General features: G+C 38.2%; 1 protein-coding gene across 3 annotated transcripts in view; it reads left to right on the forward strand.

Annotated features, from left to right (window-relative positions):
• hcn2b (hyperpolarization activated cyclic nucleotide-gated potassium channel 2b) overlaps positions 1-16,802 on the forward strand; it is a 55,680-nt gene that overhangs the window by 22,374 nt on the left and 16,504 nt on the right. The window contains exons 4-5 of one of the 3 annotated variants that reach the window (XM_073937786.1): positions 9,843-10,061; positions 10,148-10,264. In XM_073937786.1, the coding sequence (XP_073793887.1) occupies positions 9,843-10,061; positions 10,148-10,258 (330 nt within the window). In that variant the 3' untranslated portion in view covers positions 10,259-10,264. Of the gene's footprint in view, positions 1-9,842; positions 10,062-10,147; positions 10,884-16,802 lie in introns of those variants that run through there. The other 2 variants (XM_073937785.1, XM_680322.10) reach the window with 2 other exon arrangements.

Consider the following 16,802-nt stretch of genomic DNA (forward strand, 5'->3'; position numbering starts at 1 on the left):
ATGTGGACATGAAGTGTGCCATTTAGGGTTGGCCCTTAATATGCTGTCACTTCTAAGAGATCATGTGACATAGGGACAAGGTTTTCATTGGCTTTGGTTACCACAATAGTTTTTGAGTGCAGTCATTCTAGTCGCTGCCAATACTCGGCAATCAAGGTCAGCAGCTTTTGAAAGGCAGATTGCTTGAAATGAAAGACGCAGCGTTAAACGATCTGTCTCATTATTTCAAGTGTCCGCCTGGTCTCTCAATAGGCTCTTCTTTGTGCGGTAATGAAGCTCGTGAGTCACACTCGCTGAGGTGTTGTTAAGCTTCAGCAGAGGTGCTATAAAACATTGGACAGTTTACAAACCTTGCTTAATTTGTGGGAATACAACAAAACTCAAATAGGCGTTAACATTTAGGATTTTATGACATTCAGACAATGTGAGTCCAATAATAAACAATCACAGATTTCAGGGTTCCCACAGGTCAAGGAATTTCTGGAATATCATGGAACTTTAAAAGGTCTATTGCTGACATGTCATGTTTAGTTAAAGGGATTTTTGTTTAATATTTTAAATTTGACTTTCCAAAATGTAAATTTAACATATCATGTTGTTAATTTCCTGTGTTTTGGCCATTTTTATGGTTAGAGTATTTTCATTGTCATTGTATTCTTTTCCATATTCATTCATTCATTCATTCATTTTCCTTTGGCTTAGTATCTATTTCAGAGGTCACCTACGCGAAAACAGGGAGAACATGCAAACTTCACACAGAGATGCCAAACTGACCTTCTTGCTGTGAGGCAACAGTGCTAAACACTGAGCCACCGTGCTGCCCATTTTCCATCTGATCAACCCTAAAAAGTCAGTTGTAGTCCCCTCTACCTCTTAACTAAGTCCCACTGGCCATACAGATAAAAAGGGCTATGTAGCAATAATGTTAGCTAGCTAAATTTAATAAATTTTTTTTTAATGAATTGTAGCCTATGTTCGGTAGCATAAAGGCTGATTTATACAAGCACATGTGCATGGTCTGGCGCAGCCTCCATGCGGCCGCAAAGTCCTCGCAGTGGCTGATGCGCATCTTTCAAAAAATGTAACTGCAAGTCAAAAAGACATGGCGCAAGCTCTGTGATTGGTTGGCTTGGTAGCAGTGACGAGTGTGGGCGGTGCTGAAAGCCGCTAGCCTGATGGATTGATTGTTTACAACTGTCGAGTCCTGTGAATGAGCTCCAGATGGAAACTTTTGTTTTGTATTTACCTTATGATTGAAGTTGATTATAATTAACACCCACGCAGACACTCTACACAGAGGAACATAAAATTCTACTGGCAGCTGGCGTTTCGGAAGTGTTATTGCAGAGCAACACAAACCTCACGCAGAAGTATAAATGCATGACTACACGCAAGGCTTGCGCCGTGGATCACGCCGATCACTTAACGCAGAAGTATAAATCAGCCGTAAGTGATCTCTGGCAGAATTAAATTATCTTAGCCTAGCCATTCAGCGGTTAAAATTAATTACAACGTTTGAATCAATGTTGTATATCAATGTTATAGGGTAATTGAAAAGATTGACAAGTCCCTTTAAATTAAATGAAATCTAAAAAGCTTTAATTTGGGCTATAGCACTCTATTCTAAACAGATGTGACGTGACAACACATGATAAAATGTTATTTTCCATTTGAATCATTATTTGTCATAACCGACAGCTTTTAATAAACATCTATAAACGAGTATATAAAGCTTTAAATGGATGGATTTTAAATACTCTCTGACTGTTCTTCATAGGTCATTGAAATAAAATTTTTATTTAGTAAAAATCTGGGGAAAAGTCAAGGTATTTGACAGTTAGCTTAGAGTGTGAACTCTGAGATGATAATAATAATAATAATTCCTTAAATTTATGTAGCGACACTCAAAGTGCTTGCACATTTTTTTTTGGGGGGGGGGGGGGGGGTCTCCTCATTCACCATCAGTGTGCAGCATCCACCTGGATGATGCGATGGCAGCCGTATTGCGCTAGACTGCACACCACACACCAGCTGATTAGTGGAGAGGAGACATAGGGATGAAGCCAATTATGATATGGGGATGGTTAGATGGCCAGATGGACAGAGGCCAGTGGGCAAATGTGTAAAACCCTTACTCTTTTTTTCGAAGGACACAGACAGTCTGGACCTCGGTTTACGGAGCAGTATACAGAGCTCGGTTTACGGAGTTCCTTTCCCATTCACTATACTGGGGTGTTAGGACCCACAAAGCCCACAGGCTAAGCACCTCCTGTTGGCCTCACTAAATCCACTTCTGGCTGCAAACTAGCTTTCCCATGTGGTCTCCCATCTAGGTACTGACCAGGTGCAGCTCTGCTTGTCTTCAGTGGGTCACCATGTGAAAGTTGCAGAGAGCTAGCTCCCTGTGTACTTGACTCCTTCCTGTTCACAGATCCAGGGTAAGACTAACTTCAGTAGTGGTTGGAAAAAAACATCTGAGATCATTAATGCTAACCTAGACTCAATATTACACCCAAATCAAATTAAAATTCCATTTTGACTGGAAGTTAAATGAGTTATGGATGGATCAGCCACAATTCACCCGCCGCTCTGTTTCCCGCCTCTGATAGATCAATGCACTGAAATACACCCTTTGATCCCTTTTGATCCAGCTGTGCCCTGTGATCCATGACCTAGCATCGTCAAATCCAGCTGTACACGGTTAGAATCTCAAATGAAGCATGTGCAAATCACAGGTACATGCTTACATGTGTGTTTTTCAAGAGTCCTGGTTATAGGCTTTGCAAGCTTGAAGAACCATTCAAAGTTAAGATAAGCATCAACCAGATATGCACAGACACATACAGATAGACTCAACATGGCCTTTTCTCATCTACACGTTCTCTGTGAAGGGCTTTTTCCAAAGTCCTTTTAGCACAGGTCAGCTTATCTGTGACCTTCTTGGTAATGTCTCTGTGAAGCTATTTAAGTGATGGCAGACAAGCAGAGCTGTCTAATACTTACATGAGGAAATATAGAACTCTCAGAAGACAAAGCAATTTGTTAAAATTATTTTACAGATAATACGCTTTTTATTATGATTATGTCTCAATAATAATTCACACAAACAAACACAATGTACACATATATCACGAATTTCACCTGCAAGAAACTAAAATCACATGCACAAAAAAGAATATATATATATATATATTCCAGTCCAACTTTACTCTCATAGCAAAATATTTCTGGCCCAGCTCTGGCCCACTAAATTAGCTTTTGCTTGGCGCACATGCTGCAGTCAATTACGGTACATGACTGGACCAAGTCTGCCTACAAGACAAGGGCCAAACATGGACCATATCTGGGCCAAGTCTCAGCCAAGTTAATTACTCATAACTGAGCCTGAACTGGGCCAGATATGTTGGTGTGTCATGACTGCAATGAATTTGATAAACCTATGAATCATTGCACTTTAGACGTGCTATGGGTGTGCTTTTTTTTCGAAGTGACCTGATTGGTATACATTTTTTTCTTTAATTGAAAATAATGAAAATGCATTTTATTTCATTTATATCTCACAGCAGTCCGTAACTTTTGATTTAGTGGCTAATTTGTATGAATTTGTATGATCTCATTCGTAGAATTTAGTATGATTTGCTTATGCTTCCCAATGACAGTTGGATTTTGGGCTGGGGTTTGGTGCCACACCTCCTGTTAAAAATCTTACATTTTCATCCAACTGAATAGGGCTGGGCGATTAATCGAAAATTAACAACCGACATTCGGAACCTATAATTGATTAATTTTTTAAGGTCAGTTTTTTTCAATTTTTTCCTTACCGTGTGTGGAGTCACCTGACCCTGCTCTGTTAAGACTAAATTATACTTCATACCTTTGCATACCCGCGCACCTCTCAAAAAATTTACTTACACATCACAAGGACTCGTAGTGCAAGCTTTGTGATAGGTCGGTTTGGTAGCGGTGACAATGGTGGGCGGCGCAAAGGAACTTGTTTTAGGCAATGTGTGTTTTCATTTCAGTTGTTCAGCATTGATGATCAATAAACCCTCATAAATAGCAGATAGTGTGTGTTTCCTTCAATTAATTTAAAATCAAGTAATTCACCCTTCATTCAGAGATCTTTCACTTGTAATATGTGAGCATATTTACATTACAGAACCTGTCAGTGAACTATGAGAGCAACAAAATAAAATAAATAAATATAATGAGCGTTAATTAATCGTTAATGAGTTAAAATGTTCAATTGCTCAAGATTTAGATTTTAGGCCAAATCGCCCAGTCCGAGAACTGAACTTATACGAATTTATACGAGTTAGCCACTAAACTGACAAAATGTAAAATAGTTACTTTTCCTTATGAGATCAGGCTGGCCAATCAGATGCGAGCCCACTGTTCAACAAATCAAAGTCTCCATTTAGAAAAAAAAACAAAAAACAAACTTGAGCATGTTCAAGACGTCAGGTGAATTTCATGCATGTGAATTTGGCTACGCATGAGTACATCATGTGTTTTTTTTTATTATTTTTTTTCTAGCTTCATATGTTACTAACTGTTCCATTTAGTGTTCATATATTCCATTAATCTTACAATAAACATACAACAAAAAAAAGGCTATTTTCTATTTAAACTGAAATGTGGAAAGTACGTTTTTATAAATGCCCCAAAAAGAGCAATACTATTTAAAAAAATTAGTGATGGTTTGTCTTCTTTACCACATAAATTATTGGTCACACTTTACAATAAGGTTCATTAGTTAATGTTAAGTAATGCATTTACTAACATGAACAAACATTGAACAATACATTTACTACAGTATACATGTTAATAAACGTTAGTTAATGAAAATACAGTAGTTATTTGTTAGTTCATTAACTCATGGTGCATTAACTAATGTTAACAAGCATGGACTTGGATGTTAATAATGCATTAGTAAATGTTCAATTATGATTCATAAATGCTGTACAAGTGTTGTTCATGGCTGGTTCATGTTAGTAAATGCATTAACCAATGAACCCTATTGTTAAGTGTTACCAAATTATTTGCGTCTTAAATGAATAATTCAATCAAAAATTAAACTCATTTACTCTCCTTCATGTGGTTTTAAACCTTTATCAATTTCCCTAGTCTGTTGAACACAAAAAGAAGACATTTTGAAAAATGCTGATTGTTGGCATCCACTGAGTTCCATAGAAAAAATTACTCAAATAGGCTTTGTGGCATACCACAAGGATCAGTTTTAGGTCCAATATTGTTTATAATTTATATTAATGATATGTGTAAGATATCAGAATTGTTTAAGTGTATTTGCAGATAATACGAGTATTTTTGTTGTGGGGATAATTTACCAAAACTTATGGAGTTGACTAAAACAGAAATTAATCAGTTGAAATTATGGTTTGACATAAACAAATTGTCATTAAATATAAGTAAAATAAAGGTTTTGTTATTTGGGAAATTAAAAAGTATTCATAATATTGATTTACATATTGACAATGAAGTTATAGAAAGAGTATATGCAATTAAGTTTCTTGGTGTTGTATTGGATCATAAAATTGATTTGAAACTGCAAATACATAATATGATATCAAAATTAGTAAAAACTGTAGCAATAGTGTATAAAGCAAGATTTATCCTGGAAAATAAAGCAATGGATATATTATATAACACACTTATGTTGCCATATATGAGTTATTGTGTTGAAATTTGGAGGAATACATACAAATCTAATTTACGATCAGTAAGTACAATGCAGAAAAATAGTAATCAGACTGATAGGTGTGGGGTATTGGAAGCATACAAATCCTTTATTTTTTTAAATTAAAGATACTCAAGTTCAAGGATTTGGTTAAATTTTAAACAGCACAATTTATGTTTAAAGCTAGGAATAAATTACATCCAAAATGTATACAAAAGTTTTTTGAAGAAAGATAAGGGGGATATAATCTGAGAGAAGAACTAAATTTTAGGAGGTTGAAAACAAAGACAACTTTAAAAGGTTTGTGTATGTCTGTGGTGTAAAACTATGGAACAGTCTACATCATACTCTCCAACAATGTCAGGATAGTAATCAGTTTAAAAAGTTGTATAAATATATATTATTAAAAGAATATAATGATGAAGGTGATTGAAAAAGGATCAAATGAGAAAGGTATGATGAAACTTTAATTAATGGCTATGTGCAGTATAATGTTTTTTTTTTTTCTTTGGGTCTATGTTACAAAATGTAAAGGTACAAATGGATTCAAACATATAATATTTAAAAGATGACAAAAGGATAAAACTACAAAAGTAAAAGAAGAAATAAGTTTAAGTAATAGACAAATGAAGTATGTGGTAATGGGGTGTGAAAATAACAAGCTTGTGCTTTATCCCACTCCATTTTCGACCATGTTGAAATGTATTTTTTGGTAATGATATTTTATGTATGATATTTTTGTTCGAAAATAAATGAATCAAATCAGTAAAGGGTGAGTAAATTATAACAGAAGATCCATCTTTTGGATGAACTTGTTCCGTTGTTGGTAATTAATATTACTTTTTAAAAGTCTGTACACAATTGTAATACCTCAGCAAACTACAGTAGGTAGTAAATATTTCAGAATTAGCAGAATTTAAACCATAGATCTAACACAATCCTATGTTCATACTTAATCTACAAAAAAGCCCCTTATGAATGACAAACAATCATAGCCTGCAAGTTGGGTTTGGCTAAATGAACTTAGCTTGTAAATCTCTTCGTCTCAGTGCCAGTGGGGGTGCGCAACACTAGGTTAAATGTGTACTACATGGCCTTGTTAAGTAAACGCAACCAAAACACAATTGCTCAACCGGATCTTCCCCTACTGTGCTCTAATCTTTCATTTAGCTCATTCAAAATCATGCTTGCAGCGCTACGATGCATGTCTGCTAAAACAGCTTATACAGCATTACAAATTTCCTCTTTCTTTTCCAGGGAAAAGGGAAATAATTTGCGAATGTCTGTGGATCCACAGAATGTAGAGCACGTGTTAGGGTGTCGAATGGTAAATGTTCCGAGGCTATGCGATAATTCAGTGCATCCATTTGCATACTCCTCTCTCTGAAGCATGCCTCTGCCAAGCCACTCTTTGTATTTACAGCTTGTTGGTGCTCATGGAGCAATAAAAATCCAGAGAAGTCAGTCTCATAGTTTAAGGTGGGATTTGGATCCAGCTAAGAATGAGTATAAACAAAAGGAATGATAAATACATTGTCCACGCATATGTAAGAAGGGGTTTTCATATATTTTATAGAACGTCAGCGATTTATTATGTTTATAAAGTGTTTAGCTGTTGTGCGATTACTGGGGTGATCCAAAATTGTTGTTCAGGGTATGTCTGAAGCCTTGGTAGGAGGCATGTAAAGAAGATGGAAAGCAGACATTAACTAAGCAAGCAAATCTTTCTGACACACTGCCCACACTTCTTGCTTTCTACACTGCCAAGCCTAGCAGTTACTCAAATAAAGGGTTAGACTGCAGACAATGTATTATCTGGCTTGTTTGCATCTGTGCTTGACAGGATTGTTGGGGTTGCTGTAACACATTGCTTGTGCCTGAGGACTATGTGGTCTGTGAATACAATCTTTTTTTTCTATCTATGTACATTGCAGCCTGTCTTTGCACCTAACCTGTGTGACAGTAATAGCAGTAAAACCTGATTCCTACTCCAGCATAAAGTGATCACACGGAGCATGCCTTGCATGTAGCCCACACCATTTGGTACATTTATACTTCTGTGTTCAGTTTGTGCTGCTCTGGCAATAACACTTCTAAAAAACTAGTAGCCATTGAGGTTTCATTGTTCCACTGTTTCGAGTTTCTTTGCCTGTGTTTTGGATTTATGCCAAAAATGTGTGCGAGTCTACTGTACAAATAGCTAACAAATCACACTCATTAAAGGAAGAAAGAGGTATTAACCAGGGAACATTTAAGACTTTTAATCTTAATGTAGAAAAACACAGAAACAAAAGTGTCCATCTGGGGCTCCTCCGTAAAACCCGACACTTGTTACCACTAGCCTCACTCTGCACCGACCACACTATTTATCAGTACCAACCCAGCCAATCACAGGGCATATGTCTTATTTTTTGAGAGACGCACATCAGGGTATGTCGAAAGGTATGCGACTGTGCAAAAGTACCGCCAAAACTTCAGCATGCTCTCAACGCAGAAGTTTAAATCGGCCCTAAAGGCTGATTTATACTTCTGCGTTAACTGATCGGCGTGACCCATGCCACATGCCTTGTGCATAACCATGTATCTATACTACTATGTTCTGTTTGTGTTGCTCTGCAATAACACTTTTGAAATGCTTGCTGGCAGCAGGTTTTAATGTCTAGTCTCTTCATGGATGTTTTGTTTTTTTCTGAATGCTACTTTACTGTAAAAGTGGCTCAAACTTGCTCATTTTGAGGCAGGAACTGGCGGACGTGCAACAACTTTAATTATAAGCAGGGCCAGATGGAATCAGCAGACGTTTTTGGCTATTTCTGCTGAGAATTTTGGTAAAAATCTGCGGATTTCTGCGGAATGATTTTGGGAGTATCATAACTAAAACCTTAATATATGAAATAAAAAGTAATACCTTTTTAACTTTTATTTAATGTTTAAAATGCTAATCCAATTAGATTCACTTTATTTGGTAAACAAAGCAAGTCTCTCATATAATATCTCTACTAAAAGACAGAAAATATGACTGTACAAACTGCATTGTACATAAGTCTGATGAAAATTTTCATATTAGTTGATAATATCACTTTAATCAATAAAAAAACTGAATAAATACAGATTTACACACATTTACTCAAGTAAATAAACAGAATTAATGATGGGCTAAAAATCTGCGGAAATCTGTGGAATTCTGCGAAAAATCTGTGAAATTCTGCGTGCGCAGATTCCGTATGGGATTATTTATAAGGTAAACACAAAACAAAACTTCCCATCTGGAGCTCCTTTACGGGCTTGTAAACACTAACTCCAACGGGCTCGCGTGGCTCTCGGTCCCTGCCACACTTGTCAGCACTACTAAGCTGACCAATCACAGAGCTTGCGCTATGCATAATTGCAACGTGTAGTAAACGTTTTTGAGAGGTGCATGTTAGCGTCAGCATCAGACCATACATGTGCACTCGATACAAAAGTATAAATCAGCCTTAAGGTGCCTCCCTGTTTCAATGGAGACTTCCTTTACCCCAAGCCAAATAAGCTGCTTCTCGACTCATCTCCAAAAATGTAATTCCGCTGATTACCCCGCACCTCCATTTTCTATTTTTACATCCACTGTCCCCCCCAACCCCACACCCGGTTTGCCATTCAAAGTCACCGTTGGCCTGTTTGACTTTGATTCAGGATTTTCATAACCTTGTCTAAACCCTGCTCGAAGTGAATGCAAATCAGTTTAAACACATTTCACAGAGACCCATCAGGGCAATCCTGAAAAAATCATTCACTTATGAAGAGAGAAGAATAGCAGCTGAGGTCTTATGCAGATACTTATGATGGGAAGAAAGACATTATAACAAAAGTCTGGCTGAACAATGAACCCTATTAGCTGGCTTTAAATCACAGAAATAAAGCAATGGAATAATGAATCTACCACAAGTCCGAGGCACACATACTGTATCTATCCAATGTAAAGTACTTTGCGAGATACATTTAACAATGGTTTTATAGGCATATACCCCCTTCTGAGCCAAGATTTTGTCAAGAGGATTAGTGGCCAGAGGAGGTTATGCTCACAGGAGTGTATCAAGTGCTGATTAAGTAATCAAAGTCTCTCCTTCTTTTTCTCTTTATCACTTTCTCACCTCACAAACTGCAGAACGACTCGTGGAGTGAGCTGTACTCCTTTGCCCTGTTCAAGGCCATGAGCCATATGCTGTGTATCGGGTACGGACGCCAGGCACCTGAGAGTATGTCTGATATCTGGTTGACCATGCTGAGTATGATCGTGGGAGCCACCTGCTATGCCATGTTCATCGGTCACGCCACCGCCCTCATACAGTCATTGGACTCTTCCCGGCGCCAGTATCAGGAGAAGGTGGGTGCTCTGCTCCAAACACACACACACTCCAAAACACCTGCAGATGACCTTCTTATGTGTCACCGTTTGTTTGATCTTGCCAGATCAAAGTCGGTACCTATCGTCTGTTTGAGGGGATGAAACTGCTCAGGCCAACTATCCCTACGGCTGAGGATTCTGGGTATTCTCCACAATCTGGTCTCCCTCACATCTGATCAGTTGTCAGTCCCTCCCACTTCAGTAATTCGGTCTTCTTTGATTCCTAATCACAGCATCTGGTGCTTGTTTACACCTGCAACTCTCGCTCGAAAACCCATGTCTTGTCATCACAAACAATTTGGTCATAAACTTCCTATCAGGCATCTATCTGAAACCTCCTTTTTCTGAAAACAGATTTAGACAGTTTTGTTGTTGCCATAAGCTTTAAATGAAAGGAGAGATCGGGATGACTGTAATTCTAAGAAATGTGATGCCTATCTCAGTGAAAATAGAGTCCCCAGGGGTGGCAGTCAGTTCACATTAGATATGTAATATTTATGTAGACAAGTCAGATAAAGGGTCGGAGATTATCTTCTAAAGGAAATCGTGTACAAAAGTTAGATGGTCAGAACTTAATTCAGCACATGCTGAAGTTTATCAAATTCTGTTTCAGATAAACCAGAGGTGTCCCTCCTCATATCTCAGTATCATCTTGTTTTGATGTGTATTTCATTTAGAAGATTTTTCTCAACACATTTTAAACATAATAGTTTTAATAATGAATTTCAACTGACTGATTTCTTTTTTTCTTTGCTGTATTTTACTGCTTATTTTGCAAGATACTAGTATTCAGATTATAGGAAAAAAACAAGGTAACAAAAAAAAAACATACAGTAGTAATGCTTCATTAGTTTGCCACACAGTGCAGTGGGCCGGTTTCATTCACAACCAGCGATTCAGAAACATTCTGTTCGCCTCCTTTAGGGTATACTCACACTATGCTATCTGAACCATGCCCAGGCGTGTTTCCCGGTTTGTTTGACAAGTGTGAATGTTCTGATTCGGGCCTAGGTTTGGTTCACAGTTGAACGGCCCTGGCTCGGTTGGAAGAGATGTGCCAGAGCACGGTTTGGTAAGGCTTGGGTGCTGTATGCTTGTAGTGTGAGTCCAAATCACACCTGAGCCCAAAACTGAAGACCCAACGTTACTTTCAAGGGACTGTTTCATCTGGATTTATTAAACATTCTTACTTTTCACTGAATGCAAACTGTTGTAGTTTATTAAAGACACAAACCTCTCGCTGCATGTCAGCTGCACCATGAGCAAACCTCCTAATACAAAGAGCACAAGGACATTTATAATCATTTATGAGCGTCAAAAGTTGTGGGTCTGTACGGCAAAATATTTGACTGCATGCCACTGCATCCCAAACGACTAAATATATATAACTAAAGGAATCTCTACTGTGTTAAGCAAGAGCACTTCTCTTCCTGTTAAACTGAACAGTTGTATCATCGATGAAGTAAGCGTGCTCAGGTTCGGAAGGCAAAATGCAGTATGAGTGTGGGCCGTCGGGGGAAAGTGGAGGGGGACAATCGTGCTTCGGCATGGTTCAAGGCAACTGTACCTAGTGTGAGTACGCCCTTATTGATTCTAAAACCACTGGCACAAGGGAAATTTTTGAGACCTAATTTGGGTACTAAATCAATTCTAAACTTTTTTGAATAGATCCAGAATCGTTAAGAGAAAAAAATCATGATGCATGTATTTTTTCTCCAGCCGTACATCCTAAATTCATCTTGGATTTATCTTGGATTCACCTCCTGTTTTTAATTTTACTTGTTTTCTGCTCACAATTTGTGCTTTCAGACACAATTTGATCATGTTTGATGGCCATTGCAATTCCAATTTCCATTCCAGGGTATAAAGTAAAGAGGGGGACGATTGTGGACTAAAGCGAACACACAGGGGTGGTTAGTGGGGATTGGGTAGTTGCAGTGGTTGAGTACAAAAGTGAAGAGCCGGGGTGGGGGTGGGTTGCAGTTGGCATCACAGGGTGTCGCAGACAAAAGTAAACACCAGGAAGGGGGTGGTAGTGTTGGGTGGAGTTTGGCTGGGGGGGTTATGGTGGTAAGGGGGTGGTGAGGGAGGCCTTAAATAGTAGCTCTGGTGGCCAATACAGCAAGGGCTCTAAAATCGTTCTAAATCACTCATTATTTACTCATTGTTGCCTCTGCACATAAATAAGACATAACACAAGGCTAACATACTAAGTCACTAAAATGCATTTAAAGTTATTACTGCTTATTATGGTTAAGCAGACAATTCTTAATTTTACTCAGAACACCTATATTATAATCATATTTAAAGGAATGATGTAATGTGGAGAATCCCAAAGGGATTCGATGGATCTCATCAAATCTCGCCTCAGGCAGCAGACTTTCCTCTTCATTAATCACTAGCAACAGAGCTGCCTGCCGTCAGATAACAGAGCCACTACAGCAGCAGGGAAGTAGAATTAGCTAAATATGGCAACAAAAGACATCTTTTGCATGAGATAAAGGACCAATAGGAGGCTGGTCTTGCCCTCATGATCCAGAATAAACATGTAATGATATTGCTTTGTGTGAAAATATTCATTAAAATGGCCTTTTTTCGCCATTCTGAAGACGAAAGAGATCTCGCTGTTGGAGTGGAAGAAGTGGATTGCTATGATGGTAGTCCTTGAGTGTTTGCTTTTCAAGAATAGTAAGATATTTACAGCCTGGTGACCCAAGACAAGCTTTCTAGCATTTAATTGTGTAGTTTTAAAAGTTATAGTAATAAGTGTTGAAAACATTAATGATGAATGATAAGAACCCAGTCCAGGAGACTCAAACAAGCAGAATTTCTTAATTGCGATGTGTTAGTTAGTCTGCAATCATACAGCGTCTTCCAGAAGTCTGCAGGAGGCTACAAGAGTCTCTTATAGTGACAAGAGTAGTCTGTTACAAGTCTGCAGCAAGTCCGAAATCAAGTCTAATTTGAGACGGAGTCGTCCTGTCTATTATGTGTTTTAGGAAGGGGCAGAGTTTGTAGGTGCAGACATTGAAAAAGGGCAAGGCTAGTTTTAGTTGAGGATCTTGTTATAAGGTCTTGAATAGATCCTCAGGTTTCACCTACCCTGACCAGCTTGAAAGTATCACCCAAAGACAAAGTCACAGACGTTGGGACTCTGCCTTTAGCATTTGCATCACTTTGGCTCAGCCCGTGCTCAGGAAGGCAATAGGTTTTAATATCTCTCGCAGCTGGGCTGCTATAGTTGTGAATGAAAATAATATAATTAAAAACCAAAGAACATAACTTTTCTGTTATATAAATATCACTGTGAATATGAAACGAGAGTGTTTCTCCTCTCTTTGGTTCATTCAGTCAGCCTTGAAGTAAGACAAGGTGTTAAGCTGAAACATGAAGACAATTACTCGGACCGCGTAGCAGTCGCGGTAAAGATAAAAAAAAATTCTCACGGCTTTGCAACCTGACGAACAAACAGCACATTGTCCCTGTGTAGATCCCCCGTGGTTCCCATCACATGTCCATCTCCCCTGCTAAGTGGAAACCAGTGGATTGCCAGACAACGACAGATGAACAGGCCATTAGCCATTATGTAACAAGCATTACATTGCTTAACTTTGACTTTCAAGCACCTGTTTAGGTCCAGCCTCTAACAAATGTTCATATGGAGTAGAACAACACTGGTCTGGGATTAGTTTCTGTCAACTGTCAACATTAATGCACCCCAGAGACCTGTGGTTGTATAGGCCTGCTGAGATGTACAGATTGAGCTGTATCTATCGACCATTGAACACTGTGGTTTCTGCTTAGATCAGTATGTTGGAATATTGATCACAGTGTTGCTTCGGACATGAACTATACAAAAGAATATATACTGACTGTAGAATTACAACCATATCATTGTAAGTGGATCTGAGATTTGTGTAGGGTAGTGTACTACGGGGCCATTGGGGTCTCACATCACATTTGTTATTAACCGTAAGCCAGCATAATCCTAGTTGGTGCTGAATACCTATGGTTTAAATACATCCCCTGATGGAATCTGTGTCCATATGGAACCAAAGCTTGATATACGGTTCACAGGACCCAGCTTTTATCCCCCCGCCTTGGTGACTGTGATGACCTTGTGCTTTGGCAGATGGTCGTTGGAAATACATCATCCCTTTATGTCACGGACTAAATGTGAACTGCATGTACTGATAAAAAAGCCCGTGGACAGCCTAACACTGTGATTCCATGCAGTTAGCATGTGCGCTAATGTACAGTTCATAATTAATAGCTTGATGAAACATATTTGCCGAAGCTTGCTGTGATTTGGTAACAAGGGTTAGAGGTGAATCAGTTAAATCCATTGCTAAAAAGATCTTTCTTTTTATATTTGCGACAATCAGTTCAGTTGTCCCTGAAAAGGGGATTTTGATATCAGAAAGTCAATTCGGACATATTGAAAGGACTAAGATGATTAACTCTACTATATTACGCAACAATGCATCACTCCTTTGATGACTTCTGTTAGGAAGATTACACAGGTTAATCTGATCATCTACCTGTGGGTCAACAGATGTGTGGCTTATTGTATTGGTGCTAAGCTAATGCTAGTCCTGTCCCATCCTTGACACATAGCTTTCTGCATTCACATCTATCTTTCTTTCTTTCTTTCTTTCTTTCTTTCTTTATCAGACGTTTCCACTGCCAAAAGTGTACCAAAGATGGGCATGGTGTAGGACAGACATCATTTCAGTTTCAGTCTACGTTATTCTTGCTCGAGGAAATGTCAAAGTAAAGCAGTATGGGTCGTTGACCTATCATACTAGAAGCACTTCTCACAGAACAGAGGCTTTATAAATATAAATACTTGTGTATAAATGTTAATTACTGACCTTTCTATGAAAATAATTTGATTATAACTGCAGATCAATTAAATAGCCTACCTAATGTCTGCAACTATATAAAATAAATAAATAAATGCAACATTTATGAACTCATACAGCCCCTTACAGTCTCTGAATTGTTACTAAATACAGATCAACTAAACACAGTGTGCATTTAGTTCTTATTTGGCTTCAAAAACAACACAAAACATACAGTCAATGCAAACCTCTCATCTGTATCTTTAATTTTCACCAGCACACAGGGGCGGACTGGCCATCTGGCAATTCTGGCAAATGCCAGAAGGGCCAGACCAATTTTTAAATGTGGGCCGGTCAGTTTTTTTTTTTTTTATGTATTGTTTTTATGTGGAGGCAGCTTTTATCTCTTGCTAGATGTGATATGATGATGATGATAATAATAATAATAATAATAATAATAATAATAATAATAATAGTAATAATAATAAATGTTAAGCATTTGGACCAATATGCGACGGCCGCCTGATTTCAAGATGGGCCGACCCAATCCGAGGTTACCGTAATCAAACCAATTACGTTACGTTAACAATTTTTAACGTAATCAAAATCTGGCAAGAATGTCATATTATTTCACCATCTGTACACCAAAATAAATAGTGAATGTGCGTGTCCGTGGGTGGGGCTATGTCGGTGTGGTTATGTGGGCTGATGTGGCTACAGTGCCAGGGCTGAATTTTTGTCCCAGTCCGCCCCTGCCAGCACATAACATTAACATATTGCTAGAAAGTAATTCCGTCATTCCAATTTCATATAAAAGTCTAAAAGGCGATGATAATGGTTAAACATGGCAGTTTGCTCATATTTTAGGCTGCTGAAAGAATCATTGTTTTTTTGTGTAACGCTCTCGCCTTGTCTGTTTTTTAAAGGATGTCAAAAGCACTTAATAATCGCACATGTTGTTTTTATTAGCTCAAGAAGTTTGTTATTTCAAATATAGACGTGAAAGTGAGCTCTCTGGAGAAGGTGAAACCGTTCGCGATTTAGACGGCCTTGTAAACAAAAACAAGACAGGGTAGATTCTGCTTTTCTTAGCTTTGCGGCTGTTCATCAAGACGACAACAAGGTTTGTTTGAGCTCGGGTCAACCTTCCTTTGTTCTCATTCTCCTGGCTGGTAAACCAATAGCATTTAGTTGCATATCTGCCTCCACCTTTTGGTACCCCTTTTTTGTGCTAGTCAAGCTTGCGAAAGGTTACCCAATAAGTATGGTTTGCTTTTTGGTAACTTTTGACTGTGGAAATGGCCATAAAAGTCTACCGAACTGTACCGAACCATTCAATGGAAACGAGTCAAGAGTGAATTTAGGCATTCATCTTTATTTCTATAACCCTTTTACAATGTAGATTGTGTCGAAGCAGCTTAACATAGATAAAAAGAAAATATAAAGCCATGACTATATTTCAGTAGAACATTCCAGCAAATCAGGAAGAATGGAGTATATTGATAGAATGCTGATTTAGATGAACTTAATTTAAAACGAATTCAGTTCAGCTTACTGTAAATGTCACTGTTGAAGTTCAGTTCAGTTGAATTCAGTTTGGTTTAATACAAATATCATTATTGAAGGCTGATCTACTGAAGAGCAACTTCTTTGAGGCACAGCTCCATCAGTCCCAAACAAACAAGCCAGATGCAACAGTGGCAATAAACCAAAACTCACCAATTGATGGAAATGTAGAAGAAACATTGGGAGAAACCAGACTCAGTCAGGGAAACCAGTCTAGATGTCAGAGTTCTTGAAAGCAATGAGCATCTCTTGTGGAGAAGGTGCACCAAGCAGAGACTTGCCTGTCACTGGGGTGCACCATTGACTCATT

The sequence above is a fragment of the Danio rerio genome, chromosome 22 (assembly GCF_049306965.1).
Source record: "Danio rerio strain Tuebingen ecotype United States chromosome 22, GRCz12tu, whole genome shotgun sequence".
NCBI lineage: Eukaryota > Metazoa > Chordata > Actinopteri > Cypriniformes > Danionidae > Danio > Danio rerio.